The 26,859-nt window shown below is 40.2% G+C and overlaps 1 protein-coding gene and 1 non-coding gene across 3 annotated transcripts in view; both read left to right on the top strand.

Moving 5' to 3' along the window:
• The window catches only part of TMEM45B (transmembrane protein 45B), an 80,431-nt gene that overhangs the window by 51,912 nt on the left and 1,660 nt on the right, over positions 1-26,859 (top strand). For both annotated transcript variants that reach the window (XM_049654406.1, XM_049654415.1), the window contains exons 2-5: positions 22,307-22,503; positions 24,457-24,663; positions 25,436-25,620; positions 26,176-26,321. In XM_049654406.1, the coding sequence (XP_049510363.1) occupies positions 22,307-22,503; positions 24,457-24,663; positions 25,436-25,620; positions 26,176-26,321 (735 nt within the window). The remainder of the gene's footprint in view (positions 1-22,306; positions 22,504-24,456; positions 24,664-25,435; positions 25,621-26,175; positions 26,322-26,859) is intronic.
• Positions 9,746-9,856, top strand: LOC125917366 (U6 spliceosomal RNA). The gene has a single exon (XR_007456170.1). It is a non-coding gene; the product is annotated as a U6 spliceosomal RNA (small nuclear RNA).

Raw genomic sequence — 26,859 nt, 5'->3', positions numbered from 1 at the left:
CAAAGAATGTCTTAGTTACAGAATTTGGGAGAGAATTTCTGCCCTTGGAGGTCACTCTGCAAATCCATACTGTTTTCTTTCTTTGCTTAGCCTGACATGTGATACCCAAAACTTAGGGCAGGGTCAGCACTTTTTCTTTGCTGGGAAAGTTTTAGATCACAAAAAGGCACCAGATAATATGTGTCACAGGAATGATTCCTGACTTAGCTTTCAAAGACATCTTCATCAGAAAGCCTAGGCATTAGATACCAGATTTTGTACTGTTGGCTCTTCCCTCTCAGGCACCTTTAAAGAAGACGGCAAAGCCCTTGAAGACTGGGGCCCAGCCCTGTTATCTCTGTTTCGCCATCACTTAGAACCATGCTTGATACATAAGAGGCCCTAGATAAATCGACTCCATTACCCATTTTAAATTAACCCTTCCTACTTGTCCCCTTGATGTTTCCTCTGTTTCCTTTGCATCTTTTTATGCCATTTTTTTTCTGGAAGATGGTACCTCCTTCTCAAATTTGATGTGTGGAACAGCTGTTGGAAAAAAGACTGGGAAGATCTTCTACCAGGACTTCAGGTAGAATTTCCAGGAGTGACAACTCCCTGTATCATCTTACTGAAGATGTAATAATTTCTTGGGTTATCACCAAACACCCTACATCTGGCACCATTTTTAATCACAGTTCTATTTGGATGTTTTTTTCTCTCTTGTTCCATGCCATTCTTGTACTGTCCTTTGCTTCCTTCCACTCTCTTTGATCTGGCCCCCACTTTGACCCAGACTTTCTCTTTGTTCCGTTCTAACATTTTTTTTCTGTCTCTTCTCCCCTACCTTCATTTGTCTTCTGGTATATTTTGCACAAAGCACACTGATGTACTAATTTCAGAAGACCTATCCTGCCTATCAGGTGGACACCTGTTTAAACTAACCTAGACCCAGGACGAAAAATCTCTCTCTTCTGGCTGTTTTTGAGATAATTTCTAGGCTTTTTTCTCACTGGGATTGTTTATTTTTATAGAGAACAAGAACTAAACTACAAGATCAAATGATCTTGTAGATTAGTGTTTCTCAAATGCTACCACTCACCATAGAACTTGTATTCTCATGGTATGGAGGCTTGGCTGAAAACAGGATGGCATAAGCTATAGTCTCCCTTAGTGCTAAAAAAATTTATGCTACCTTCAAATACATCTTTTTAGTTGTTGTTGTTGCTGCTGCTGCTGCTGCTGGTGGTGGTTTTTGGAAAGAGAGCATGAGCAGGGGAGGGACAGAGAGAGAGAGGGAGAGAGAGAATCCCAAGCAGGCTCCATGCTGTCAGCACAGAGCCCCATGTGGGGTTTGATCTCACAACCTTGAGATTATGCTCTTGAGCTGAAATCAAGAGCTGGATGCTTAACAGACTGAGCCACTCAGGTACCCCACATCTCTGTTTTAACATGAAAATCATTTTCCCCAAAATCTTAAGGTGAAATTGATAACTCTACGATGGTAACCATGTTGGTCATGTGATTTCAGATATTTTGACTGTTGGGGCTTACCTGTACACCAGTCTGAGAGGCATGATCTCTTAAGGACTAGATGACCTCTCAAGGACTCATCTTGCTCTAAAAATTATATGAAAAAGTAATGAGAGCAGCACCCTTAGAAATGACTGGATTCAGGAGTTAGTGTCCTCATGATTCAGGATTATGGCTAGGTTGATTTAGTTCAGTTCAGATCAAGACCTGTTATTATATGGCAAGCTTTATGGGAACTTTATGGGAAAGTTTATGGGAACTTTAACACGAAGTAGATAAGATCTCTGCTCTTGAGGGGCCTATGGTCTAGTGAGTAAGACATGTAAATGTGTAATTTTAATATAACAGGCTAAATGATAAAAATCAAGATATGCGTAATGTACTATGCTAGAACAGAGGTGGGGCCATAGCCTAGCCTGGAAGTTCACAGAAGGCTTTCTAGAGGAGATATGGCACACCTATTGAAAACTGAGAAAAGGGAAGCCATGCGAAGAAAAAATAGAAAAGACACACAAGGTGGAGGGAATAGCATGAGCACTGTAAGGTTTGTGGTGGGGACAGATGGGAGATGAGGCTTGAGAGACAGGCCAAGAGCCACATTCTGGGTATATGCAATGCAAAGGGGCATGGACTACATCTGGGTGGTGGTTAGTCAGTGAAATATTTTAGATTCTATAGTGGCGTAGTCACATTTACATCTTAGGCAGATGACTCTGGTAGCAGAGTGGAAGAAGGATTTATGGATGGCAGGATTAGAGGCACTGCAGTGGTCCAGGCAAAAGACAATGAGAGCCTAAATGAGATAACTATCGTAGGACTAGAAAGGAAAGAGAACATCAGAAAATTTGGGTAGCCAAAATAAGCAGAATATTTTAGTCTCTTGGGGAATTGGGACACTGCAGGGCAGAGAGAGGGATAAAAGGGAGTCTCAGATGAGTCCTAGGAATCTGGCTTTAGAAGTAACTGGATGTTAAGCCATTACCAATCTGGTGGGGAAAGAAGATGATGAATTCAGTTTTAGGACATGTTGACTTTGAGGTGTCTAAGAAGAATCTACATGTTTTCGTGTGTCTATTGGTTCAGCAAGTTGTTAGATATATGAGTTTGAAACTAAGGGCAAAGGTCAAGGCTAGAGAAAAGAGTCATCAGCGTGCAGGTGGTAATGGAACTATGGGTATGTATGAGTTCTTGCCAGAAGAAGCTATATAGAACAGTGGACCAAAGTCTGCTCGTGTTTAAGAGACAGGAAAAAGAAGAGGACCATTTAAGGGAGAAAAAGAAGATTATAGCAGATGAAGGGAGCCAGGAGAGAATAGTATCTTGAAAGCCAAGAGCAGTAGATAATTCCAAAAATGAGTGACTAAAGGATGGTGTCAACTACAGAGTAGCACAGGAACAGAAGAGAGGTCTACTCAGATAATATTTTAAAGATTTCCACTGATGAAGCAATATGAAGAGATTTGGTGACACCTGTGAATATAATTTTAGTGTCATGGTGGTGAAGGAGCAGAACTAAATGGAGACAGCAATTGTATTTCCAGGTTTTTTCATGAAATTTAATTGATTTTGACAATGTTTGATTGCAGTACACAAACCATCAAAATCCCTTTCTATCCAAAGACAATTTCATTTAAGTGGTAATTTAATTCAATAATTAATGACTTTCCAAATAATTTTAATATTAGAAACTGTAATTGTCTATAAATAAACCTATTATCAAAGGCATTTTGGCTCTGGACTAGGTGAGATGGTGAGAAAAAGATCCACCTATTTTGAGAACATATGTATAAAGTTTGAAAATTTGCAAAACTATATGTTGTTTGGAGATCATGTATGTACTAAATGTATGTAATATAGAGCAAGACAAAAGTGAGTGATTGCTAAACACACAATTCAAAATGATGCTACTTCTCAAGAGGGAAGTCAGGGGAGCTATCAAGGATGTGTCAATAGGAAGCTCCAAAGATGTTAGTAATGTTCTGTTAAGCTGAGTCATGCCACACAGCTGTTATTCTTTGTAACTTTTATATACATTAGCTATATTACTTTTATGTTTGGAATGGTAAATAGGAAGAGAGATACACAGTGGTTCTTCAGGGACCCAGGTCCAAACAGATTTTTTTGTTTCTTTTTCCTTTTTCTCTTATTATTTTGTGTGAAAAATTCTTGGGCCTGATTATAGTTGACAGGAAGAAGGCAACAAAGGGTGAGAGAAGTTCATGAGTGCTAGAACTCAGAGGACACAGGTGAGGATCCAATCAAAAGCACAGATTAAAGGGCACCTGGGTGTCTCAGTCGGGTGAGTGTCGCCTCTTGATTTCAGCTCAGGTCATGATCCCAGAGTCATGGGATCCAGTCCCATGTCAGGCTCCACGCTGAGTGCTAAGGGCTGCTTCCATAGTTTGACTATTGTATTTATTTAATGCTGCTATAAACATAGGGGTGCATGTATCTCTGAATTAGAATTTTTGTATTCTTTGGGTAAACACCCAGTAGTGTGACTGCTGGATCATACGGTAGTTCTACTTTTAACTCTTTGAGGAACCTCCACACTGTTTTCTAGAGCGGCTGCACCAGTTTGTATTCCCACCAACAGTGCACAAGGGTTCCTTTTTCTCCACCTCCTTGCCATCATCCATTTTTTCTTGTGTTGCTGATTTTAGCCATTCTGACAGGTGTGAGGTGATATCTCATTGTGGTCTTGATTTGCATTTCCCTGATGATATGTGATGATGAGTATCTTTTCATGTGTCTGTTGACCATCTGTATGTCTTCTTTGAAGAAATGTCTGCTCATATCTTCTGCCCATTCTTAATCACATTATTTGGTTCTTGAGTGTTGAGTTTTATAAGTTCTTTATATATTTTGGATACTAATCCTTTATGGATATGTCATTTGCAAGTATCCTCTCCCATTACATAGGTTGCCTTTTCGTTGCCTTTAGTTGTGTGATTTAGTTGTGTTTCTTTGCTGTGCAAACACTTTTTATTTTGATGTAATCCCAATAGTTTATCTTTGCTTTCATTTCCCCTGCCTTAAGGTACCTAACTAGAAAAAATAGTTGCCACAACCGATGTCAGAGAAATAACTGCCTGTGCTCTCTTCTAGGATTTTTATGGTTTCAGGTCTCACCTTGAGGTCTTTAATTCATTTTGAATTTATTTTTGTGTGTGGTGTAAGAAAGTGATCCAGTTTCATTCTTTTGCACTTTGCTGTCCAGTTTTCCCAGCACCATTTGTTGAAGAGACTGTCTTTTCCCCGTGGATATTCTTTCCTGGTTTGTCAAAGATTAATTGACCATATAATTGTGGATTTGTCTTTGGACTTTCCATTCTGTTCCATTGACCAATGTGTCTATTTTTATTCCAATACCATACTGTTGATTAGTACAGCTTTATAATACAACTTGAAGTCTGGAATTGTGATACCTCCAGCTTTGCTTTGCTTTTTCAAGATTGCTTAGACTATTCAGGGTCTTTTGTGGTTCCATACAAATTTTAAGAGGGGTCATTTCTTATTCATTTTATTATTTCCTCAGCACCCAGCATATTTAATGGGATCCCATTAAAAAAAAATGGAAGCAGGAATTAAACCATCTTTTGCTTAGAAATCTAAACTCACTTGGGAGGTAACTGAGCTCTTATTCATGGAATTTTGTTCCACGGCATCATGAACTCATGCCAGAACAAGGCTCAAATTCTTATCCTGGTCTTGAGCCTTCTGACCAAAGACCTACCTACCAACTTACAGAGAAAATAACAATGACAGTAGTAGCTATAAAATTTTTTAAAAAGTGACAGACTCCAGAGTTATTTAAGGGCTCCCAGGCTACTATAGAGCAGAGATACTCTGCCTGAAGTTCAGGACTAAACCACAGTCACATCAGCCATGGGCCACAGAGAACTTTCAACTCTGTACCTTGTGCTTCCTCTGCATTTTACTACGAAGCAGCTCATAGAAGAAGGCGGGAGGTATTAGGCTTGTTATTTGCAGAGTAACAGAAAGCTGAGTCAGGCAGGGTTGGTTGTATTCCAAAGTAAACTCAGGCCAGAAGCCATCTAAGTGTTTCTGTTGGCAAAGACAGATTCAAAATAATATTCTGTGTTCTCCCCATTACCTATTTGCCTACTGACCAAACACATATCCCATTTCTATTAAAAAGGTATTCAGGGGAACCTGGGTGGCTCAATCGATTAAGCATCTGACTTTGGGCCAGCTCATGAGTTCAAGCCCCACATTGGGCTCTGTGCTGACAGCTCAGAGCCTGGAGCCTGCTTCAGATTCTGTGTCTACATCTCTGTCTCTCTGCCCCTCCCCCACTCATGCTCTGTCTCTCTCTCTCTCCCTCCTTCAAAAATAAATAAACATTTTAAAAAATGAAAAAACCCACTATCCTCTCCAGGGTCAGGTAAAGGTTCAACATAATTCCCCTCTCCCCACTTGAAGTTAGTACTAAAAGATACAGCAGCCTTAGTTCAATAATTATACTTCTCCTAAAAGAGAAGCCAGGTTTCTCCCCCATTAATTGTAGGAATAAGTATGAGAACACCAGAGAAGAGAGGAAACTAATATTTGTTAAACACTTACTATAGTTAGCTGCTAGACATTCTCAGTTAATCCTCACAAGATGCTTCTGAGGTAGTGTTAAGGTCCTCATTTTGGAAGAAAGGGTACTGAAACGGTACTGAGAGGTTAGGGAAGTTGTCCATGACCTTACCAGTAAAAGCAGCAAAGATTGACGCTCCATAGTTTGTGCTCTTTCTATTATATGACTGTATTTCCCCCTTAAAGGAACATGTAGGAATCCAGTTTCCTTTAGGGAAATTAAGGAAATAGAATTCGCCTGAACTAATATAAAACTTGACTTGCATCTTTCTAACTTAACCTTCCTCAGGCCCATTTGTGAGTTGGTTTATATCCTTTCCAGAGATTCTTGGGCACATAGGACTACAATGTCTGGTTGATTTGACTTTTAAGTATACTGTTCTGTTCATTAAACCTAAGACAATTTAAAGGTTTAATGCATTCCAGCCATGGAAGAGAATGACATTAGGTCTTTCTTGGTAAAGAAAGTGGGAATGGTAGGGTAAAGAGAGTAAGAAACATTATCTAGCTTGATTCTGACCATATGGATGATTGGCTACACCTGCTTCTTAGTCTAGGCATGTACTATTTGCTCTGTCTGGAGCTTTACGCACACTACCTATGTTTACCTGTTTTTCAAGGAAGTTTTAGGGACACTTCCCTCTATAATCTTTCTCCTATTTCTCCCAGGCTGAGTCAGAGTCCTACTTTCATTGTCATAACACTCTGCACACTCTATTAAAACATTTAATATATGTGTCATAATTGTTGAATTACTCATTCTTTGCCACAGTTTCATCTTATTGTAGGCAAGGCCCTTCTTTGAAGATTGATGAAATCCATTTTCAAGAGTAGAAGGTAGACAAAGGCACTAAGACAATTCAATGGGAGAAAGAAAAATCTTTTCAACAAATGGCTGGGACAATTAGATATGCAAAAAATGAAGTTGGATCACTACTTCACACCACATACAAAAGTTAATTAAATGGATCATAGACATAAATGTAAGAGATAAAACTGTAAAAATCCTAGAATAAAACATAGGATTGAATCTTCATGGTCTTGAGTTAAGCAATGGCTTCTTAGATATGACACCAAAGCACAAACCACAAAAGAAAAAAATATAAACTGACTTAATCAAAATCAAAAGTTTCTGTGATCCAAAGGACACAATAGAGAAAGTAAAAAGACAACCCCTAAAAAGAGAGAAAATATTTTCAAATCATATATCTGATACAAGACTTGTATCTATAATATATAAAGAGATATTACAACTCAACAATTTAAAAATTTTTTAAATGGGCAATGAATTTGAATAGGCATTTCTCCAAAGAAGATATACAAATGCCCTGCTCCTCTCCCTCACGAAATCAAGGTATTCAGCTTTCCAAGTAGCATAAGTAAATTTAGAAACAGTTTCTACAGACATGCTGTGGGCCCTACCATCCACTGAGGTGCATCTTAAACCAGGTAAAAGGGAAGGGTGGGGTTTGACAAGTGGTATGCACTACAGAAAGACAGACAAGGACTCCGCCTTTATTTAGGGTACCGCTCCTCAGGAAAAAAAATGAGAAGGGACAGGAAGGATTTGCAAAGCTGGTTTTTCTGCACTTCTGGCTAGGAAGACAAGGGAGTATAACAGGCTTGATCTTGAGAGGGACCTCAGTTAAACATGAAAAGAAAATGGAGGTTTTTAAAAAAATATATTGATCAGTGGGGCACCTGGGTGGCTCAGTCAGTTAAGCATCCAGCTCCGGCTTAGGTCATGATCTCACAGTTCATGAGTGCAAACCCTGCATCAGGCCCTGTGCTGACAGCTTGGAGCCTGGAACCTGCTTTGGATTCTGTGTCTCCCTCTCTTTCTGCCCCTTCCCACTTGCACTCTGTCTCTCTCTCTCAAAAATAAATAAACGTTAGAATTTAAAAAAAAATATTGATCAATATAGGGTCTTAAAAAAATGAAAAAAAAGAAGGGGAAGAAGGCCTTCTAGTTAAGGCAGAATGAATAGGTAGGCAGTTTCTTTCTGCAAAAAAACTGAAAACAAGCCAAAAAATTGTATAAAGCTAGACAAAATTGTCAAAACCAGCCATTTCTGGGAACTGGTAATGAACAAAAGTCAGACAACAAATTGAGAAGCTGTTGTGACTTTGTTAAATTAACATTTGCTAAGAAGGGTGCCCAGGTGTCTGATGGTGAGTCTCTGTTCAACAAGATACTACTGAAATAGAGAATTTTATTACTCCCAGGTGGTGGAGAAGGTACAAGTCCTGCCTCAAGGGGCCATACGGGGAGGTCAAGGCAGAGTACACATGGAGACTGTGGCAGGACCTGGTGCACATACCTTTACTGGGACCCACAAATAGAGCCCTTAGGATTCCCAGGCTAAGTCTGGGTTGGTCAATTCAAACAAGAAAGAACAGGGTTTTGGTGAGCCTCACAGGGGTCTTATTCAAGGGCTGCATAAGGGGAAGGCCCTGAGAGGAGGGAAACTGTTTATCACAAGGGCCATTGGGGAACTCATATCTTGAACTTACGTTTACTTGTGACCCTGCAGCTGTTATCTAGGGCATGTTCGCCCCTGCAGGCCACCTGGGTACACAAAATGGAGGAGACAGCAATATGGAGTACTTCAGCTAAGCTCTCAACAGAAGCTTTTATTTTTGAAAAGCTACTAGATCTTCAGGTAACAACAGTTGGAGACTATGGCCTTGTTGCCTGGGGCTGCTGCCATTAATTCCCTTCACTCAAAGACTTTTAAGTAACTTGGTGCTAACCATGAAAACAAATAGTTTTGCTGCCAGGGGAAACAGACACGGTTCAGGGTAGTGATTGGGAGGTTGAAAATCCTTGGCTCAATGGGTTAAACATGGGAATGAACAGGGAAAGGGAGTCAGAAAAAATAATTGAAGAATTAATGGCTGGAAACTCCCCAAGTTTGATGACAAACATTAAACTATAGACCCAAGAAGCTCAGCCAAGATAAAAACAACAACAAAAACAAAACAAAAAACCTACAAAATTAATAACACAAAGATATGTCAGAGTCAAATGGCTGAAAGCCAAAGATATCAAGAAACAAAATTTTTTTTTAATTTTTTTAACGTTTATTTATTTTGGGGAGATAAAATAAATATCTGTGCTCTGTCAGCACAGAGCCGGATGCGGGGCTCAAACCCAGGAACTGTGAGATCATGACCTGAGCTGAGGTTGGAGGCTTAACCAACTGGGCCACCCAGGTGCCCCAACAAGAAAATTTTGAAAGCAAGAAAAAAAGTGACTCACTGGGAAATAACAGTATGAGTAATAACTGATTTCTCATCAGTACCATGGGAGGTCAGAAGCCCATGGAATGATATAATCAAAGTGTTGAAAGAAAAAACTGCCAACTAAGAAGTCTATATCCAACCTAACTAGTCTTCAAAAATGAAGATGAAATAAAGATATTTCCAGAAAAGCAAAACTGAAAGAATTCATTGGTAACAGAACTGCTCTATAAGAAATATTAAAGGATATCCTTCATGCTGGAACTAAATGAGATTAGAGGGTTATTCAAATGCACAGGAAGGAATGAAGAGCACTAGAAATGGTAAATATGTAATTAAATATAAAAGACTATCTGTCTCTATTTCCTGAAAAATGTAAGACTATTTAGTGCTCACTTCAGCAGCACACATACTAAAATTAGAATAATACAGCAAAGATTAATGTGGCCCCTCCCTGCACAAGATTGACACACAAATTCATGAAGTGTTCCATATTTTTTTGTTGCATTACTATATTGTACACCTAAAACTAATATGTCTGTTAACTATACTGGAATTAAAACTCAAAATTTAATAAAAAAAAGTAAAAAATAAAAGGCCTATTTGAAGCACTAATTGCAATACTGTTGGTTTATAATATATATCACATACTTATATTTAATATATTTATTGACTGTTGATATGTATACCAACAATGGCATGATGAAGGCGGTTGGAAATGAAACTATAAATTAACAAAGCTGCTATATTTTACCAGAATTAAGTTAATATTAACCTAAAATAGACAGTGATGCATACTGTAATTCCTAGAGCAAGCACTAAAAAAGAAAAATAAGGTTTCAAAAACATAGCTTAAAAAAATGAAAAGAAGAATTAGAATAGTACATTAGGGGTACCTGGGTGGCTCATTCGGTTGACAGTTTGACTTCAGCTCAGGTCACGATCTCGCGGTCTATGAGTTCAAGCCCTGCGTCAGGCTCTGTGCTGACAGCTCAGAGCCTGGAGCCTGCTTCGGATTCTGTGTCTCCCTCTCTTTCTCTGTCTCTCTCCTACTCGTGCTGTGTCTCCCAACCAAAAATAAATAAACATTAAAAAAAAATGTACACAAAAGACAGCAGTAAACAAGGAACAGAGGAACAAAAAAGGTCTGAGAGAACAAGTGGAATTTGAAATTAAAAACACAACATTTACATTAGCACCCCGCAAAAAAGAAATACTTGGGGTACCTGGGGTACCTGAGCCACCTGGGTGGCTCAGTTTGTTAAGCATCCGACTTAGGCTCAGGTCATGATCTTGCAGTTTGTGAGTTCAAGCCTGTGTCGGGCTCTGTACTGACAGGTCAGAGCCTGGAGCCTACTTTGATTCTGTGTCTCCCTCTCTCTCTGCCCCTCCCTACTCATGCTCTGTCTCTCTCTTTCAAAAATAAATAAACATTTAAAAAAATTTTTTTAAAGAAATAAGTATGAAGCTAACAAAATAAGGAGAGGAAAACCATAAAACTCTGATGAATGGAACCAAAGAACTAAATAAATGGAAAGATATTCCATGTTCATGGACAGGAAGACACTATTGTCAAGATGTCAGTTCTTCCCCACTAGATCTATAGATTAAATGCAATTTCAATCAAGATCCCAGAAAGTTATTTCGTGGATGTTGACAAATTGATTCTAAAGTTTATATGGAAAGGCCAAAGATGCAGAATAGCCAACAAAATACTGAAGAACAAAGTCAAAGGACTCATGTTACCCAATTTCAAGACTTATGTTAAAGCTATAGTAACCAAGAGAATGTGGTATTGGCAAAAAAATAGATAAATTGATCAATGAAATATAGGGCCCAGAAATATACCTTGATCAACTGACCTTTGACAAAAGAATAAAGGCAACACAATGGAGCAGAGATAGTCTGTTCAATAAATGGTGCTAGAACAACTGGATATCCACATGCAAAAAATTAATCTAGACACAGACCTTACACCATCACAAAACTTGAAACTTTTGTTTCAACCACATGTACCATAAATCTAAATGTAAAATGCACAGCTGCAAAATTCCTAGAAGATAATATAAAAGAATACCTAGATGACCTTGCATATGGTGATACCTTGTTAGGTTAACAACACCAAAGACATTATCCATGAAAGAAGTAACTGATAAGGGTGGACTTCATTAAAATTAAAAACTACTGCTCTGCAAAAGACAAAAATCAAGAAAATTAGAAGACAAGCCACAGACTGGGAGAAAATATTTGCAAAAGGACACATCTGATAAAGGACTGATATCCAAAATAACTTAAAACTTAAGAAAAAAAAATTTAATGGGCCAAACCACCTTGACAGACACTTCACCTAAGACATACAAGTAAGCATATGAAAAAATGCTCCACATCGTAGTATATCATCAGGGAAATGAAAATGAAAATGATGAGGCAGCATAACATACCTCCTGGAATGGCCAGAATCCAGAACACTGACACCAGATGCCGGGAAGGGTGTAAAGTAACAGGAACTCTCATACGTTGCTGGTGAAAATGCAGAATGGTACAGCTGCTTTGGAAGATAGTTTGGCAGTTCCTGCAAAACTATCCATACAATCCAGCAATTTTGCTCTTTGGTGTTTACCCAAAGGAGATAAAAACTTATGTCCACACAAAACCTACACACAGATGTTTCTAACAGCTTCATTCATAATTCCAGAATCTTGGAAGCAACCAAGATGTCCTTCAGTAGTTGAGTGTATAAATAAACTGCAGTATATCCAGACAATGGAATATTGTTCAGTGCCAGAAAGAAATGAACCATCAAGCCGTGAAAAGACCCGGAGGAAACTAAAGTGCTTATTAGCAAGTGAGAGAAGCCAATCTGAAGAGGCTACATACTGTATGATTCCAACATTTGACATTCTGGAAAAAGCAAAACTATGGAGATAATAAAAAGGGGTGGTGTCAGAGGTAGGGGAGGGGGAGAAATGAACAGGCAGGGCACAGGGAATTTTCAGGGCAGTAAAAATACTCTGTGTGTTATTTATAATGATGGATACATGTCATTATAATTTTGTCCAAAGCCATAGAATGCACAACATCAGGAATGAACCCTCCGGCAAACTATGGACTTTGGGTAATTATGATGTGTCAATGTAGACTCATCCTTGGTTTAAAAAAAAAAAAAAAGCACCATTCTGATGAGTGGTATCAAAAATAGGGGAGACTATGCACGTGTGCAGGCAAAAGGTGTAGGGAAAATCTCTGTACATTACTCTCAATTTTGTTGTTGTTTAGAGCTCTAAAAAAATAGTCTTTTTGAAAAAACATAAAAGAGACATAGAAAACAAGTAGCAAAATGTAACCACGTTAATAATTACAATGAATATGAATAGATTAAGGAAGCCTGTTTTGATTATTTAAAAATGCAGAGATTGTCAGCCATACAAATTCTCAAAGAATCTACCTTTTGTTCATATTTTGGGGAATAACTAGAGGCATATTAATGGAAATAAACCAGGACAGAAGAATAAATGGCATCCAAGAAACAGGGGGGTCAAAAACAGGAAAAGGCAAAGGGAATTTAAAAGATAGTGCCAAATGCTCCAGGATGATAGAAAACCAGTCCAGTTTTGGGGACAGAGGATAAAAGGTCCTGGAAGAAAGGTCTCTAGGAATAAAATGGAACTGACAAGTTTTCTGATGTTTGAATATCTAGACATTAATTTGGAGGACATTTGGCAGATCTGTTAGCTCTTTTGGGGAAAAACACAGTGATTAGGTATATGGGAAAGTAAACAAATGAAAAACAAGGCAAATATTAATTCCAGAATAAAATAACAATGGTGAAAATACAACCCATAATATGCTACTTGGATGAGCATGTATTCGTTCCACAAATATTTGAGTGCTTACCAAGTCAGGGCCTGCTGTAAGCACTGGGCTAACGGCAACAACAAAACAGATCAAATCCCTCCTTTCAGGGAGTGTACATTCTAGTGGATAGAGCTGGATGCTAAAAAGAAAATCAATATGCAATATCAGATAGTGATCCATGCCTTAAAGAAAATTTAGACGTACACCAGATAGCATTTGTTAGGTAATGATTGGCTGTAAATAATAAACATACAATGAATTCTTAAAAAAAAAAAAAAAAAAGAGGGAAGAGGAGGAGGAAGAGGACCAGGATGAGGAGGAAGCGGAGGAGAAGAAGAAGGAGGAGAGGGAGAAGGAAAAGTAGGAGGAGAAGCAGTAGTATACCTGGATTGGAAAGTGGGACATGCCTGCTACTTTTCACAAAGTAGTCAGGGAATAAAGTAACATTTGAACAGATACCTGAAGAAAATGAAGGAAAGACCTGTTGGCTCTCTGTGGGGAACCACTAGAAAGAACAGACAGCCCAGGCCCAGAAGCAGGAGGGGGTCTGTGCTTGGAAATGGAAGGCAATGGAAGGGACCCTGTGTTGCACGGCTGAAGGGGTAGGAGAGAGGTCAAAGAGATAGCTCAGGATCATGTAGGATTTATCAGCTCTGGTAAGGACTTTGGATCTACAGAGCCATAATAATGAAACTAATGATTTAAGCAAATGAACATAATGTAACTACTGTGAACATGACCGGTTGAAGAGGAGGGAGAGGTTATAAGAGAGCTCCAGGAAGTTGGTGGATAATGCCTGACAACGATATAATAACAAATGGCAGCATGCACAAATGAATGAGAATTGTGGAAGTAAGTACCAGAAGAAACAATGGGAAGGGTTTAAAGTGGTTTCACTAGTGGGTGAGGAGGGATGGGACATGGGGCTGCTGCTTTTCATTTTAAGAATTTTAAATGCAATTTGATTTTTTTTTTTTAACTATAAAGTTTTTTTAAAACTTGTGAAAGTTCTTGGTGAAGGGTGGAGACCTCAGCTGTAAATGTATCAGATGTGAAACAGCCCTGACCATGTACCACTGATAGAGGGGTAGATGTCCCTGATGGCCAGGGCTGGAATAGCATGTGCAGACCATCTTTATGTTCCTAGCAGATATGTTCTAATCACCATCACCTGCTGTTTTTCTCCCACTTTACACATTCTTTAGGTCACCACCCAGGTCCCCCAGGATTAGAATCATTTTTCTTCTGAATCAGTTCTAGCTAACACTTATCTTTTGTTGTTGTTGTTGTTTTTTATTATTATTTTCTTTATTTTCAAGTTGTTAACAGACAGTGTACTCTTGGCTTCAGGAGTAGAACCCAGTGATTCATCTCTTACATGCAACACCCAGTGCTCAACCTGAAAAGTTCCCTCCTTAATGCTAATAACCCATTTAACCCACCCCCAGCACTCCCCCCATCAACCCTCAGTTTGTTCTCTGTGTTAAAGTCCTTTATGGTTTGCCTCCCTCTCTGTTTTTATCTTATTTTCCTTCCCTTCCCCTATGTTCATCTGTTAAGTTTCTTAAATTCCACATATGAGTGAAATCATATGATATTTGTCTTCCTCTGATTGACTTATTTCACTTAGCATAATACCCTCCAGCTCCATCCACATTGTTGCAAATGGCAAGATTTCATTCTTTTTCATCAGTGAGTAGTATTCCATTGTATATATGTATATTTACATAACATCTTCTTAAGCCATTCATCAGTTGATGGACAGTGGGCTCTTTCCATAATTTGGCTATTGTTGATAGCATTGCTATAAACATTGGGGTGCATGTGCCCCTTTGAATCAGCATTTTTGTATCCTTTGGGTAAATTCCTAGTAGTGCAATTGCTGGGCCATAGGGTAGTTTTACTGTTAATTTTTTGAGGAATCTCCACACTGGTGGCTGCACCAGTTTACATTCTCACCAACAGAGCAATAGGGTTCCCCTTTCTCAACATCCTCGCCAACATTTGTTGTTTCCTGAGTTGTTAATTTTAGCCATTCTGACCGGTGTGAGAGGTATTTCATTTGTGGTTTTGATTTGCATTTCCCTGATGATGAACAATGAGCATATTTTCATGTGTCTGTTTGCCATCTGGATGCCTTCTTTGAAAAGTGTCTATTCATGTCTTCTGCCCATTTTTTCACTGGATTATTTGTTTCTTGGATGTTGAGTTTGGTAAGTTCTTAAATAAATGTTTATTTATTTTGAGACACAGATATAGATAGAGAGAGTGAGCAGGGGAGGGGCAGAGAGAGGGAGAGAGAGAATCCCAAACAGGCTCCAAGCTGTCAGTGCAGAGACCAATGCAGGGCTCAACCCCATGAACCATGAGACGATAACCTGAGCCAAAATCAAAAGTCATACGCTTAACTGACTGAGCTGCCCGGGCGCCCCAAATTTGTGAAGTCCATTATAGATTTGGGATACTAACCTTTTATCTAATATGGCATTTGCAAATATCTTCTCCCATTCCATTGGTTGCCTTTTAGTTTCACTGATATTCTTTGCTGTGCAGAAGCTTTTTTTTAATTTTTTTAATGTTTATTTATTTTTGAGAGACATAGCATGAGTTGGGGAGGGACAGAGAGAGAGGGAGACCCAGAACCCGAAGCAGGCTTCAGGCTCCCAGCTGTCAGCACAGAGCCTGATGCAGGGCTCAAACCCACAAACCATGAGATCATGACCTGAGCCAAAGTTGGACACTTAACCAACTAAGCCACCCAGATGCCCCCAGAAGCTTTTTATCTTGATGAGGTCCCAATAGTTCATTTTTGCTTTTATTTTCCTTGTCTCTGGAGACATGTCAAGTAAGAAGTTGCTACGGCCAAGGTTAAAGAGGTTGCTACCTGTTTTCTTCTCTAGGGTTTTGATGGTTTCCTATCTCACATTTATGTCTTTCATCCATGTTGAATTTATTTTTGTGTATGGTGTAAGAAAGTGGTCCAGTTTCATTCTTCTGCATGTTACTGTCCAGTTCTCCTAGCACCATTTGCTGAAGAGACTGTCTTTTATCCATTGGATACTTTCTCCTGCTTTGTCGAAATTAGTTGACCATATATTGTGGGTCCATTTCTGGGTTCTCTATTCTATTCCATTGATTTATGTGTCTGTTTTTGTGCCAATACCATAACTGTCTTGATGATTACAGGTTTGTAATACAGGTTATAGTCTGGGATTGTGATGCCTCCAGCTTTGGTTTTCTTTTTTAATATTACTTCAGATATTTGGGATCTTTTCTGGTTCCATACAAATTTTAGAATTGTTCTAGTTCTGTGGAGAATGCTGGTGCTATTTTGATAGGGATTGCATTGCATGTATAGATTGCTTTGGGTAATATCGACATTTTGACAATATTTGTTCTTGAAATCCATGAGCATGGAATGTTTATCCATTTCTTTGTGTCTTCTTCAATTTCTTTCATAAGCTTTCTATAGTTTTCAGTGTACAGATCTTTTACCTCTTTGGTTAGGTTTATTCCTAGATGTCTTATGGGTTTGGGTGCAATTGTAAATGGGATCTATTCCTTGATATCTCTTTCTGTTGCTTCATTGTTGGTGTGTAAAAATGCAACTGATTTCTGTACATTGACTTTATATCCTGTGACTTTGCTGAATTCATGCATCAGCTCTAGCAGTTTTTTAGTGGAGTCTTTCAGGTTTTCCATGTAGAGTATCATGTCATCTATGAAGAGTGAAAGTTTGACTTCTTCTTTGCCAATTTGGCTGCCTTTTTTAATTTCGTTTTGTTGTCTGGTTGTTGAAGCTGGGACCTCCAACACAATGTTGAACAACAGTGGGGAGAGTGGACATCCCTGTCGTGTTCCTGATCTCAGGGGGAAAGCTCTAAGTTTTTCTTAATTGAGTATGATATTAGCTGTGGGCCTTTCAAATAAGGCTTTTATGATGTAAGGGTATGTTCCTTCTATCCTGACTCGCTTGAGGGCTTTTATTAAGGATGCTGTATTTTGTCAAAAGCTTTTTCTGTATCTATTGATAGGATCATATGGTTCTTATTTTTTAAATATTTTAATGTTTATTTTTGAGAGAGAGAGAGAGAGAGAGAAACAGAAAGAGAAGCAGGGGAAGGCTAGAAATAGGGAGACAGAATATCTGAAGATCAGAAACAGACTCCATGCAGTGAGTGCAGAGCCCAACATGGACCTCAAACTCATGAACCATGAAATCATGACCTGAGCTGAAATCAAGAGTCAGACACTTAACTGAGCCACCCAGGCACCCCCAGGATCATATGGTTCTTATCCTTTCTTCTATTAATGTTGCATATCATGTTGATTGATTTGCAAATATTGAACCAGCCCTACATCCCAGAAATGAATCTCACTTGATCATGGTGAATAATTCTTTTATTGTACTGTTGAATTTGGTTTGCTAGTGTTTTTTGTTGAGAATTTTCGCCTCCAGATTCATCAGGGATATTGGCCTCCAATTCTCCTTTTTAGTAGGGTCTTTATCTGGTTTTGGAATCAAGGTAATACTGGCTTCATAGAATGAGTCTGGAAGCTTTCCTTCCATTTCTATTTTTTGGAACAGTTTGAGCAGAATAGGTATTAACTCTGCTTTGAATGTCTGGTAGAACTCCTCTGGGAAGCCATCTGGCCCAGGACTCTTATTTATTGGGAGATTTTTGATAACTGATTCAATTTCTTCCCTGGTTATGGGTCTGTTCAAATTTTCATTTCTTTCCACTTGAGTTTTGGTAGTGTGTATCTAGGAATTTGTCCATTTCTTCCTGATTGTCCAGTTTGGCATAAAATTTTTCATAGTATTCTCTAATAATTGTATTTCTGTGGTGTTGTGATCTCTCCTCTTCCTTTCATGATTTTTATCTATTTGGGTCCTCTCTCTTTAGTTTTTGAGAAATCTGGGTATAGGTTTATCAATTTTGTTTATTCTTTCAAAAAACCAGCTCTTAGATTCATTGATCTGTTCTACTCTGTTTTGGATTCTATGTCATTTATTTATGATGTAATCTTTACAGTTTCCCTTCTACTGGTTTTGGGTTTATTTGCTGCTGAATTTTGGGGTCCTTTAGGTGTGAGGTTAGATTGTGTATTTGGGATCTTTCTTGTTTCTTGAGATAGGCCTGAGCTGCAATGTATTTTCCTCTTAGGACTGCCTTTGCTGCATTTCAAAGGGTTTGGACTGTCGTGTTTTCACTTTCATTTGCATCCATGTATTTTTTAATTTCTTCTTTAATTTCCTGATTAACCCATTTATTCTTTAGTAGAATGTTCTTTAACCTCCATGTATTTGGGATCTTTCCAAATTTTTCCTTGTGGTTGATTTCAAGTTACATAGCGTTGTGATCTGAAAATATGCATGGTATGATCTCAGTCTTTGTGTACTTGGGCTGTTTTGTGACCAGTATGTGATCTATTTGGAGAATGTTCCATGTCCACTCAAGAATATGTATTCTGCTGCTTTAGGATGAAAAGTTTTGAATATATCTGTTAAGTCCATCTGGTCCAATGTGTTATTCAGAACCATTGCTTCCTTATTGATTTTCTACCTAGATAATCTGTCCATTGTTGTAAGTATAATTACATTATCAGTAAGTTTGCTTATGTTTGTGATTAATTGATTTATATATTTGGGTGCTTTCATGTTGGGGCATATTTATGATTGTTAGCTCTTCATGATGGATAGATGCTTTAATGATATAATGCCCTTCTTTATCTCTTGTTATTGTCTTGGTTTTAAAATCTAGTTTGTCTGATGTAAGTATGGCTACTATGGCTTTCTTTTGACGTCCATTAGCATGATAGGTGGTTCTCCATCCCCTCACTTTCAACCTGCAGGTGTCCTGAGGTCTAAAATGAGTCTCTTGTAGGCAGCATATAGATGGATCTTGTTTTTTTATCCATTCTGATACCCTGTGTCTTTTGATTGAGGCATTTAGTCCATTTACTTTCAGAGTGATTATTGAAAGATATGAATTTAGTGCCATTGTGTTATCTGTAGGTTTTGTTTGTGGTGATGTTTCTGATCTTTTGTAGTCTTTGCTGCTTTCCATTCAGAGAGTCCCCTTACGATCTCTTGCAGGGCTGGTTTAGTGGTCATGAATTGCTTTAGTTTTTGTCTTAATCTCTCCTTCTATTCTGAATGACAGCCTTGCTGGATAAAGGATTCTTGGCTGCATATTTTTCCTATTCAGCATATTGAATATTTCCTGCCACTCCTTTCTGGCCTGCCAAGTTTCAGTGGAAAGATATGCTATTACCCTTACAGGTTAAGGACCATTTGTCCCTAGCTGCTTTCAGAATTCTCTATCTTTGTATTTTGCCAGTTTCACTATGATACGTTGTGGTGTTGATCTGTTTTTGTTGATTTTGAAGGGAGTACTCTGTGTCTCTTGGACTTGAATGCCTGCTTCCTTTCCCAGATTAGGGAAGTTCTCAGCTATAATTTGTTCAAATAAACCTTCTGCCCCTTTCTCTTGCTCTTCCTCTTCTGGAACTTCTATGATACAGATACGGTTTCATTTCATGTAATCACTTAGTTCTCTAATTTCCCCCCTTTTGATCCAGTAATTTCCTTTCCCTCTTTTTTTCACTTCATCATTTCCCATAATTTTATCTTCTATTTCACCTATTCTCTGTTCTGCTTCTTCCATCCTTGCTGTCACTGTGTCTAGTTTATTTTGCACCTCAATTATAGTACTTTCATCATGACTGTTCTCAGGTCTTTGATCTCTGCAGAGTTTCTCTGCTGTCTCCTATACTTTTTCAAGGCCAGCTATTAGTCTTATGACTTTTAATCTAAATTCTTTTTCAGATATATTGTTTATATCTGTCTTGAGAGCAATTCTCTGTGATTTTTTTCCAGAATTTTCTTTTGGGGAGGATTCTTCCATTTTGTCATCTTGGCTAAGTTTCTGGCTTTTGTGTATTTTAAAAGCTTGTTATGTGACTTGCACCTGAGAGTACTATTTTAAAAAGGGATCATACCCTATCCAGGACCTGACACTTCAGGAAGTGTTTTTGGTGCATGCACTCTGTTGTCGTGTATTTGACGGCTCTATTCCACTGGACAGTCCTCTGCAGAGTTCCTCCCTGCTTGTAGTGGTGGAGTGTTTGGACCTTCAGCCAGATGTGCTTTGTCTGTTTAACCCTGGAAAAAGAAAACGAGGCGGGGGGGGGGGGGCCTGATCCCACAGAAAGAGAAAATTGAGAGAAAAGACCAGAGAAAACTACAAAGCTAAGTTCAGAGAAAGAGAAAGGAAAAAAAGCAGGTCCCCCCTCCACTGGGGGCTCTGCTGCTCTCTGAAGCCCCACTGTGTTGGTGACGGGGAAAAAATGGCAACACCCCAATTTCTCCTCCCCAGATCGAGTGTCTCAAACCACACTGTTCATGCAGCCCTCCGAGAGTAGCTGGGGGGTCAGCTTGCCCTGCTCCAGTCTCTCGTGCCTCCTAGGCACTCAGCTGGGATTCAAAACCCCATGTCTTAAGGGGCCCTGCACTTTGTAGACCCTGTTCTGGTGTAGTGCCACCCTGCCCTGCTGATAAAAGGTCTTTGGCTGGTACCTACAGGAACTCTTGTCCTTCGAGAGGCAATAAACCCTCTTCCCACAATACTCAAGGAAGGGGGCTGTCCTCTTCCAGTGTACCCCTGAGATCGTTACACTGCGCTATGCATTCTGGGCTGGCTCCCTCCTCCCCAGGAGCACAGCCATGTTTCCAGCTCCATTTGGAGACAGGAGAAAGTCATGCATTTTTGTAACTTTGAGTTTCAGCTCAAGGCTAGATCCTGCCAAGCTGTCTCCCTCCACCTGAGGAGATCTTTCTGCCACTCTGCAGATCGAATTCCTGGGTGTTTCAAGTGATCCGACCTCAATACTGCTGTGTTTGAGGGTTGAGGAAAATCCTGGTCCCCCTACTTATCTGCCATCTTAAACCAATACTTACCATTTTAATCGTATAGTCTGCATGACTGTAAATGGGATAAATATAAATCATGACTGCTATCTTTTTTGGAATAAGGTGGTGTTTTTATATATATATTTTTACTAAAGTGTATTTATTTTTGAGAGAGAGAGAGAGAGAATGAGAATATATGGGTGGGGGAGGGGCAGAGAGAGAGGAGACAAGAGAATCCTAAGCAGGCTCTTAGTTCTCAGCACAGAGCCTGACTTGGGGCTCAAACTCACAAACCATGAGAACATAACCTGAGCCAAAGTCAAGAGTTGGGGCACTTAGTCAACTGAATGTCCCTATATAATCATTTTTACTTTTGCCAAATTTGAATCATATAGACCATATTCCTTTATATTAGAAGGCTGCATCAAATCTCTAGATTTTTGTTTTTGTCTTACATTTATTTATTTTTGAGAGACACAGCAGGAGCAGGAGAGGGGCAGAGAGGGAGGGAGACACAGAACCTGAAGCAGTCTCCAGGCTCTGAGCTGTGAGATCATGAGAACATGATCTGAGCCAAAGTTGGGCGCTTAACCAACTGAGCCACCCAGGTGCCCCTCAAATCTCTAAATCTTCAAATTATTTTCAAATTAGGTGGAAAATGATATTATACCTTCATTTGTCATCTGGAATTACAGTATTTATCAATTTGTATCATTTTGTGAATTGCATATTCATGTCTTTTGCCCATTTTCTTATTTGCAAAAGACTAACACAATAGCCATTTACCATAACTATTACAAATGTCTTCCTGATTTAATGTTTTTGATATGCAAAAAATACTTACATAGATGAATTTTCTTTAATTCTCTCCACATTTAGGTAAGCTTTTGCACCCTGCGATCAGTAAATATTTGCCTACCCTCCTCCCCATCCCCAGCCCCCTTTTATTTTACCCATGTTTTTAAAAAAGGCTTTGAGCCAGGAGTATTCTCTTGGGCACTCACTCAGCAGACAGGACTTTGATGACATAACATGAAGGCTTATTTTATGAGAATGAGTGGATCCTTCTTAACATGGCTTATGATCTGGAATCCTCAATCACACACTGTGTTTCCTGCCAAAATATACATTTATGTTTTCTTCATTCAGTCACCTAACAGCTGTCCCCTATTTTCTTAGGTGTCCAAGAACACTGATGGCAAACTTTAAGGGCCATGCTCTCCCAGGGAGTTTTTTCTTGATAGTTGGACTGTGGTGGTCAGTGAAGTATCCACTGATATACTTCCACCAAAAGGGGAAAAGCAGCCAACTGACTCATTACCATCAGCGCCTTGAGATCATTGAAGCCGCAATCCGAACTTTGTTTTCAGTCATTGGTAAGAAGGGGCTTATCTGGTCCAGGGGTCTCCCCATCACATGCAGAACTTGAACCCATTTTCTGGTCCCTGTGAAATGGATGTTTCCACCAGCAGATAATAAACAGGGATATTCAGTCGGACAGTAAATATTTTATAGTATCTGTTGTGCACTGAGCTTTGTAATGTTAACAGTTAATAGCACCTTACATCGTAGTGCACCATGAAACACTGCCAAATAAACTACATTCTTTGCCCTAGAAGGACACAGGTATAAGATGTAGGAACAGAAGATACACTTTATGAAAAAGGTAAAATACAAATAAAAAAATAGAACAAATTAGAGTCAGCTCATGTACATGAGTTATAAGAAAGTACTAAATGGAGTTTAGTTTTAGAAAAAAACCATCTTTTTTCCAGTTGTCCACTAGAATCTCAAGAGTAGTTACCACCCACTTCCTTGGCATATCCTCCAACCCCAAATCTCAAGCAATTACAAAGACGGGAACTTGATGTTGGACGGCTAAGAGAGGCAGTGGAAGAGACCCCCAAAAAAAGCCAACAGAGGGCTGTCTGAAAGGGATTTTCCCTTACTGTGTCCCATTCCAACAAAATTTCACGTCCTTCCACCGTGACTGGTCATCCATTCCACTCCACTAATGGCCACATGAAAAAGGGCCAGCCGTGCCAATAGTAGAAAGTGTTCTTCCTCAGGATCCGCTCTGAGTAACGTGAGTAATGAGGGATCTTATTCTGCACTTGCATTTTGCCACGAATCACTTTGGCTGTCTCTCAGAAGGAACGGAAGCAACACCAGCAGCTTCTCTTGGAGGGAGCAAAGGTGCTTAGCTTGGTTTGCCTGGTCTAGCTGAATTTTCCCATTCACCATCCAGGCATCTCATCTTTCTGGAGTTGAGAAGTGACAGGAACTATATGGCTTAAATGCTAAGGACAGCATCAACTTTGCCTAGAAAATAGAGCCAGAAAAATATTTGGCCTCTTTGCTGGGTGAAAATTAATAGTCACTCAACGTCTCCTGAGCTCCTACCATGTGCAGGAACTCACTGCTCCAGGTTTTAAGGCTACAAGGGGGAACCAAACAGTCCCTGCTGCCACAGGACTTCCATTCTAGTGTCAGTGGACCTCCCTTCTCCCAGCTTGTTTACACCAATTCCTTGCTCCTTCATGCATAAATTCAGGAAGGGGCTGGGTTTAAAACAAAACAAAGTTTGGAGAACAGGGTTCAGAATGTCGCCGTGGAGGATTATTCGAGGCCCCAAGAACGTTATGGGCACCAGGAATAAAGGCCAATCTTTTGCTTTCCTAAACAAAAGACAGAGAAGGGACAAGAACTGAGAGCTACCCCATCTCAAAGGCTTACGTCTCCTGACACCGCAGTGAAGGGGCCCTCACCTGCTTCTCCCAGTGTTTAGGGCACAGACACTGAAAGCTAGGGGAAGGTGCTCACTCTGTGCTCAGGAAAACCATGCACTTAAGTCAGCCCTCACAGACACACCTGGCAGCTGCTTCTCCCCCTTAGGCGTGCACAGGTACCTTTATCACCAGCGTGTCTCTGCTCAGATTCCATTATTTGCCACCTACTTGTTCCTTTCCGCGACTTCTTTCATTGCTCACTGAGCCCCGAGATGAACATACCAGCCACATTCCCACGTAAGTGATGATGCCTTGCCTTCATCTCAGCCACTGGACAAATATCCTGGGGACCTGTGTGGCTGTTTCTATTGCTTCCTTGCTCTGCACCCCCACCCCCAAAGAAACAACAAAGGCAAGAGGTCTACACAGGCTCCTCAGCAAATGCCTTCTTTTATACTCAAGTAGCTGCATCTGAGAGAGCAAAGTAGGCTTTCACCCGCATCTCGCATCTCGACTTCATTCATGACTTGGGGGCATTTGTTTCCCATCTGCCCCGGAGCTACACTTCCCTCCTTAATTTCCACTCTCACTTCCCTGCAGGGATCCTGGCAGAGCAGTTTGTTCCAGATGGGCCCTACTTCCACCTGTACCATGAAAACCAGTGGGTGAAGTTGATGAACTGGCAGCACAGCACCATGTATCTGTTCTTTGCAGTCTCGGGAATCGTGGACATGCTCACCTATCTCATCGCCCACGTTCCCCTGGGGGTAGACAGATTGGTTATGGCTATGGCAGTATTCACTGAAGGTAACTTAGGGGTAGGGATGGAAAAAAATAACAAAGTAAGAGACAGACAAATTGCATTTGTAACAGACCAGAATATAAAGACCAGAAGTACTGCAAAGATAATAACCTTCCCCAGAAAATCCAAATCTCTGAATTTCAAAAACCTGCATGGGACTTGGCCTCTCCCTGCTCCCTCCCCCATCACACTCATGTACCTGAGTGCACATGCACACTGAAACACACAAGAACTCTCCAAAACGTGGATGGATGCTACCCATGCCAGAGAACTCCCTCTGTCCGGCGGAGGAGACACTGCACTCCACCCCCCACCCAGGAGTGTTCTTGCCTGGACTCCATTGCAAACCTCAGGAGACCCACCCAGCAGCTAGGACAGATCTCCCAATATAACTCATATTAACCAGAGTAATGAGAAGCCACTTTGTAATCCAACAACCTCACTTCTGAACCCCAGGAAGAGACGAAGAAAGGTTGAATCAGGGCAAAACTGAATTTCAAGTACACATACACACACGATTTGTCACGAATCAGCAACGTGTTTCACCTACACATCCTGTATTGAAGCTACCACAGATTAAGAGATTTTAAGACACATCCTTTGCAACTTATATCCACTTCATACACAAAATAAATCTAATCTGCGTCTGTTGCCCCACGTCACATAAACTGACTTTGTAACTGCTGAAAAATCTCGCTTTGAGACAGGTGTAAGAGGGCATTCTAGCAATGGAGTAGAAACCAGCAAATCTCTGATGGCTGAAATGGCTTTGTGCAGGTTTTCTCTTCTACTACCATGTCCATAACCGACCACCCTTGGACCAGCACATCCACTCACTCCTGCTGTGTGCACTGTTTGGAGGGACTTTCAGCATCTTCTTAGAGGTGATCCTCCGGGACAACATTGTGCTGCAACTTTTCCGAACCACTCTTGTTATTCTTCAGGGCACCTGGTTCTGGCAGGTAATTTTTCAAAACAGTGCGCTTCACATTGTGTGGATTCAGGGAGCCCCACTGAGTTTGTCAAGAGAAGTCATGTAGGGGCAGCACTGACATGCCATGTGAATGGGTTGAGATGGCCACTGGTCTCCCCATGTCCGCCCCATGATTTAATTTTACCCATTAATATCTTGCTCACGGATTGACAAGCAGAATCCACGGAGCATAAAGAGCATATTAAGAAATTCCCCATCTGCCCTCCCCAGTGGAGGTGCTGACCCCATTCACAGGGCTCCACATGCAGTACTTTCAGGGGTCATTTCTATAGTTTGTTACAAGCTCCACTTGCTAAACTGCTGACTTGCAATGTGGGCCCTGATATTTCGTTTTAATAAGCCCATACTAAAACCAGAATTGACTCAGGTCATTTCTCCTGTGCAAAAAGGCCTTTTCTATGCTAATGGAGGTATGAGAAATAGGAGGTAATGGGAATGCATGGAAACTTGGGTAGCACGGGAAGGACGTAAGCTTGTGCCTCTCAGAACCAACTAAGGCCGACTTCTCTGTACTACCCACCAGATTGGGTTTGTGCTGTTCCCACCGTTTGGAGCACCCGAATGGGACCAGAAAGATGAAGCAAACATCATGTTCATCACCATGTGTTTCTGCTGGCACTACATGGCTGCCCTCTGCATTGTGGCCATCAACTACTCTCTCGTTTACTGGTAAGTCCAAAGGAAGACAACTTTTGTCTAGCTTTTTTCTCCTAACCCCTTGTCCCCAAAATCTACTGCACTGCATTTTTATTTCCAGTGGCCCACATTTCATAACTAACCAGTGCTAACTTCCACCGCTTCATGAGTGCCAAATACTTGCCAAGTTCTGTGCAAGGTAGTCTACACCTGCAAATGGGCGAGATATTGAAAGGCTGAAGGGCTGTCTGGTCGTAGTAACCTCACAGACTCAGGTTTCAAAGGCAGTTCTGACAGACTGGAAGGCTGTCGGGTGAAAGGAAAACCTCTGAATTAGGCATTGGTACTGGACTGCAGACCCTTGTTCCTGGATCTGCCCCACCTCCTCCCCAGAGATGTGACAATCAGACACGATGCCATGACAGCAAGTACCCTTTTGAGGGCTGTTCAGAGGTTACTGGGATAGCTGATCATTCCTGTGCACTCACTCTCCCAGGCACTGTGGGAAGCACAAGTCTATTACGCCACTGCATCCTCATTATTTTATGAAGTATACACGGTAACATTTTAC

The sequence above is a fragment of the Panthera uncia genome, chromosome D1 (genome assembly GCF_023721935.1).
Source record: "Panthera uncia isolate 11264 chromosome D1, Puncia_PCG_1.0, whole genome shotgun sequence".
Taxonomy (NCBI): Eukaryota; Metazoa; Chordata; class Mammalia; order Carnivora; family Felidae; genus Panthera; species Panthera uncia.
This window is presented reverse-complemented; position numbering and strand designations above follow the sequence as displayed.